Source organism: Phaethon lepturus, unplaced genomic scaffold (genome assembly GCF_000687285.1).
Source record: "Phaethon lepturus isolate BGI_N335 unplaced genomic scaffold, ASM68728v1 scaffold11368, whole genome shotgun sequence".
Taxonomy (NCBI): Eukaryota; Metazoa; Chordata; class Aves; order Phaethontiformes; family Phaethontidae; genus Phaethon; species Phaethon lepturus.
In genome coordinates, this window is record NW_010559761.1 from 70,291 (window position 1) to 76,290 (window position 6,000).

At 37.2% G+C, this 6,000-nt stretch overlaps 1 protein-coding gene across 6 annotated transcripts in view; it reads right to left on the reverse strand.

Annotated features, from left to right (window-relative positions):
• ERBB2IP (erbb2 interacting protein) overlaps positions 1 to 1,400 on the reverse strand; it is a 64,179-nt gene extending 62,779 nt beyond the window's left edge. For all 6 annotated transcript variants that reach the window (XM_010293476.1, XM_010293478.1, XM_010293477.1 and 3 more), the window contains exon 1: positions 1,212 to 1,400. In XM_010293476.1, coding sequence (XP_010291778.1) covers positions 1,212 to 1,400 — 189 coding nt within the window. The remainder of the gene's footprint in view (positions 1 to 1,211) is intronic.
• Positions 1,401 to 6,000: the final 4,600 nt, after the last annotated feature.

The following is a 6,000-nucleotide window of genomic DNA, read 5'->3' on the forward strand; positions in this document are numbered from 1 at the left end:
CAGGATGAAGTTCTGAAATCATGTGAAAAACACTCAAATGCTGACACAAAGTCTTTAAAAGCAAGCTACTAAAACCTAAAGTGACTAAGTCTAGCGTAAAGAAATACCTGTTTGGGACGAGACAAGAATAAAATAGTGGAAGGTCTAAACTATAACAGACTTTGTCAAAATGTCTAGTTTTAATTTATATGTTATTAGCTCTTTTCAATGTAAAAATACAGATTTTTATTGAGGGCTTCTTATGAGCATTTAAGGTTGGATTTTCAAAAGCACTCAGATATTTAAGCCAGCTTTACTGGAATTCAGGGCTTCTGATAACTGCCGATTTACTAGCCTGAAATTATCCAAACCAGCAAAACCTGAAGTGGTATAGCAAACTTTCAAAAAAATCAAACAAAGTATTCTATAGTTGTCCTGCGTGACAGTGAAGATTTGCACACAGTTGTGACACAACAATTTTAAATATTAAGTCTTTCATCTAACTACTACATTTTTAATTCCACTAAGATAGGGCCTAGTAATGGAAACAAGTCTATTCCAGTGATCACTCTGTACTTCTCTAAAGTCTCACTGGCAAAAAATTTTCATTCTTTTCTCTAGTATTCTGCTAATTCAGCATGCAGTTTGTTTTCAGATTTCAAAACAAATGACAAATACTAATTTCTGTAACAAACATGTCATCAAAGGGGCATTCCAGCTCTCTAGTTTTTAGACTTGAACACTCTGAGGTACTTCACAGTCTCTTCAGCCATGTATAGAAGAAGAAAGGACTTCAACTCAACAGATACTGTGGATTGTAGCCACCTTTTGTGGGTACAGAGATCTGAACAAGACATTAATCTTGCTGCTTCTAATCTTCATGTGTTATCAGAGATTCAAAATAATGCTGCAATTTGTTGAATGCTGTTAGTCAGTTTGAGCAGACACTGCGACAGAAGTAGATTAGCCTGCCTCTAGTATGTATCTCTCTTGGGCTGGATCAGTTCCTTAAGCAGTTTCATCCCAATTCATGTAGCAAACTAGTGAAGCTGGAACACATAAAACATTCCTTCTACCAGGGCTGCTGCTTCTAGGACCAACATTTACTTAAAAATATTTGGCAAATTGCAGTCTAAAAGCTGAAGGAGGAAGCTACAATCTATCAGGTTCTACAATGCTGATGAAGTAACAGAGTTCATAAATGTAACTGAAAGGAAAACCACCCAACATACCTTTGGAAGCTCTTCAATCTGATTGGCATCTAAATAGAGTTCTTCCAAGGTCTTTTCAAAAGTAAAAATCTCCTTCGGCACCTGTTCCAGGCTGCAGTGAGAATAATCAAGCGTAGTGACTGTTTCCTCCTCTCCACGCAGACAGCGGCATGGCACCAGCCGCACAAACAAATTCCGCTTTGTTGTCATTTTCAGGCACTGTAAAACAGAAATTGGTTGATTTTAAAAAACAAGGCTGAATACTTAAAAAATAAAGAAGTGTATACAGATCTGCACATATATATGAGAGAGAGTAGAAGAGAGAGAGAATTTATTTATTTTCTTTTAAATCTGACAGATCTTTTCTTTTACATACAACAGATTCCAAATTTTTCAGGAAGGACCATCATGTGCATACAGTCAACACGATCATGTAAGCTTTATTTCCTCAGGAAATTGGTCTAAAAATACATACTTTTCCAAAACACCACTGAGTATTTATTTTCTTAAACTGCCAATACTCTAAATTAATACCTGGTGGGGTTTGTTAAAATCTCAATTTTTTTTGAATTGCAGAAATGCAGTGCCTGATTTAGTGGCATTAAGTGGGGTTAGAACACCCATAGACCCCAGAAGAAAAAGGCAAAATTTGGCCTGCAACTTGCCACCTACTAACATAGCCCTACATTGCAGAGAAGCAGAGAATTTACAAGCAGGAGTTCTAAAGCGTCAGTTGTGTTTTCACAACATAGCTTATCCCTACCTTTGCAAAGGTTACTCAGATGGTATTTTTGCTTAATATATAAAATCCACCCTCTACAGGGCATTAAAATGTAGTTATAAAAAAGCTCAATTTTTTTTGTGATGAATAAGGTTAAATTCATGTACCTTAATTTCACATCCCTCATTTAAAGACAGAATACCACAAAAAGAACCAGCATGGTTTCTACCAACTGTTCTATCTTCAGTTTAAAAAGAGATGTTTCCAAGTGCACAAGTAAATAAGTGACTTTTTGCAAATCCATTCAGTTTGGAAAACTTCAACACATCGTGCTGTCAACACTGGAACTAAGGAAACATCACCTTGCTATGGAAATGTTATCTTTCTTCCTTTAAACTGAATCATTGCTACAACAGTCCCCCCTAATCTCCATACAATATTCTTGCTCAGCAGGAGACAGCAAACCTAAACGGTGTAAACAGACCAGCTGATTACTGACAACATACACCAGCCACATTCTGCCTCTTTTCTCCTCAGCCAGAGCAGAAGTTAGGTCTCTCTCTTGTAATTAGGAATGAATTTTCACAAAATTCAGGAACAATGATCTTCAAAATGTCACCTCAAGTTTCATGTTTGGCTGAAATCAGATCACAGACTCAACAATTTTTCAGGAAGGATCAATGTGCGCATACAGACAGCACAATCATGTAAGCTTCATTTCCTCAAGAAATTGGTCTAAAAATACATACTTTTCCAAAACAGCACTGAGTGTTTATTTTCTCAATCAAACTGCCAATATTCTAAATTGAAATGTGGCGGTTTTGGTTTGTGGGGTTTTTTTTAATCTCCAGGTTTTTGGAATTGCAGAAATCATATTTCAATTTCTGGATTGGTGACAGGAAGTTTTCTTCTCCAAATGCCAAAGAGACAGCATGTTAGTAATACAGGGAGAAAATAAAATAGCATGGCCATTGCACTATATGAAGTCACAGGCTGCAAGACCCTGCTTCTTACTAATAGAAGAAAAAAAAAAAGAAAAAAAGAGTCATGCACTTGGATTTTCCTCTATGAGCAACTAGCTCATAGAGGAAAATAGTATGTTTAATTCTTATGACAACAGATCAAGGGATTGCTGTACTTCAGTGTTTTCACTAAACAGAAGTACAACGTATCACTCAGGCTGGATACAGTCAGGTACTACATCCATCCATTAAAAGGATAGAAAAAACTTCCATTAGAATAGTGAGATGTCAAGGCTTTCTTCAACAATGCTTCGATGTTGCTAGGATTTTGTTACAATGTTGATTAATGATCAAGAACACTTAACACTTCCCCTAAAACTCTAGCCATGTTATTTAAATTTAAAGTGATCTAAAAATAAAAATATTTAACTGTATTGCAATGCAAAAAGTTTAGAGACTGCAAATTCCACACTGGCGATTTCCACAGAATGGGAAAGTCAGCACAAGATACAGCATAACCTCCTCCTGCTTCTTCCACAGGAACAGGCTCCAGCGGGACATCCTCCAGCCACCCACAGCCAGATGCCAAAGGTGCTACTGAAGCTGATGTGTTCACTGGGTCAGAGCTACCCACACCTTCTCCAAGCCTCAAAGGTCACATGCAAAGACACAAGAGGAATTCCATGGGCAATATTTACAAAAGAAAAAGCCTTTAACAAAAATAAATACTGTCTCTCTTACTTCAGAGATCTGCAGAGCTGTGGAAAAACACACCACTTCAGAAAGAAGCACCAAAGCAGCCTCTTCAAACAGGAGTACAAACGGAAGAATGTATGACTTGGAAACAACAAGGACTGGAAGCAGAGATTTTATGTGTGAGTTGATTACCAGGAGTCTGGCAGGGGAAGACATATCATACTAGCCGCAGCCATCAGTAACTTCACTTCGTCCAGTCATTTCAGCTTCTGAGAATTATGTTTTGGTTTACAGAATATGAAAAAAGTTCACTATACAGTTCATGTAAATAAAAAAGTAAGATACTCTCTTTCATTTAAATCCCTCAAAAAGAGCACTGTTTGCCCCCTCTTTTTCAGTGGCTGTTCTCGTCTTACCTAGTCTTATTTGCTCAGGTCTCAAAAGTTTCTGAAGGAAAGAAACTCCCAAGGACTAATAATGCTAGACACACACCCCTAGTTTTCCTAACTTATTCCTTTATTTGTAAGGGATATCTTGTGGTTGGTTGTTTTGCCTTTTGGGGGGCGTGGGGAAGTAAAAGATCACATGAATCCACAACACTCTAAACACATGCCTGCACAACATCACAGTGCTGGGTCATATCTCCAGTCAGTTATGCCAGCTAAAGTACCTAACTCACAGCTCACGTCTCAAGCCAAAATAGCCACACTCACATCTAAGTATCAAATAAAAAACCCTCCCCCAAAACCACTGATTTGATCAACTTGAGCGTACATCTAATTATAATGCCTCAAACCCCAGAATGAATGAAGAGAGGTGCATTTAAGAAAGTATAGGAAACTATGCAATGTGATTTAGTTCAAATTTGTCTTACGTTTTTTCAAATTTTACCTACACCTTTATGAAGAATTGTTTAGCACTGCTGTTCTAGGAAATGGGTGCGGTAGGATAGTCACAGCAAGTATTACTGTACTATACACCACCACTTCTGCAATATATACTTACATATAGACAGTCAGACACACACAGCCCTCCCTATCTGTCTGTCCACCTATTTTGTGATCAGTTGCGCAAGCAGAACAACTGTAATGGAGGAAAGAAAGGATGTACCACAGAAGAGAGTCCACTGTTATAATTACCAAGACAGGAAAATGTGATGTCAAACAGAACACATGCTTTTCTTCTATGGCTCAAAATAAGAACTTCTCCATGGGTAGTTTGGGTAAATACACAGACGGTAAAAGGGAACACGACGTATAGCATTGTTTCCCTTCCCACGAAACAGGGAAGTCTAGCAAGCAGAAAAATCTTCATTTCATAATATACCACACCATCAGACCATCTGAAGGCACCAAATCAAACAACGCAGAATTGCTTTGCAGATCTACAACACAGTGATGGCTCATTTTTCTTTACCATTTAACATCTCTAAAGTTTTATGAGGCAGATCTACTACAGAACTCAGAGGACGGGGGAAAAAAACCCTCACAAACAAAACCCCCTTGTTCTCTAAACCTTTAAAGCCTTGGCACAAGTCTACCTCAGGTTCAGTGTTCACAGCCGTCAGAGGGGAAAAAAAAAAAAAAAAAAATCGGGATCTTCACACAGTTGTGGTTGGGTTTTTTTAACTTCTTGAAGGAATAGGAAGGGGAAAATACCACTCTATAATCAGAAGCCTTTCTTTGTAATCATTAAAGGCTCAGAAGTTGGAAGTCATAAGGGAGAATTAGCTGTGTTCTGTTTCAGAAAGCTTAATCTTTCACTCCAAAAAATTCAGTATTAGAAAAATATCTAGTTTAAATTGATACATTTGCTAATTATAAACTATCAAATTTCTGATCTTTTTTTCCTCCATGAATCATTTTAAGCATTTATTTCACACCACCCCTTCCAAGCTTATTTGAGGATCAGAGATGCTGTAGTATCTGTAACAAACTCAAAAATGGGTGCTTTAAACTACACAAGTAGGTGTGTTTTAGTGAAGTGTAGTCTTCACTCATTCACATACATTAACTGTGACAGTACTAGGAAACAAATTCCACAATAACTACACAAAATGGCACAAAGGAAAATGCTACCTATTGAACTGCCCATATCCTCAAGGTAGCAACAACTATGCAGACAAGGTTTCCTAAGGGTTCAGTAGTGGTAAAGGCTAATTATTTTGTGAAGTCTCAAATTTGTGAGAAAAATTAAGTGTTTTCTGAGATAATTATGGTAGTGTAGATAGGTGGTATAATAGTAGTGCTTAACCAGTATGATCAAAAAGAGAGCAAGGTAAGAGTTTGAAACTGAAAAATGTTCTGCTGTGAAACTACACAATTTACTTAATACAACCTATGTCAAAGCTTCATCTTATTTTTTCTGCCTTACATCTAACAAGATAGATAACAGTTCATATAGTCTATCCCATTTGAGATCATGAATTACT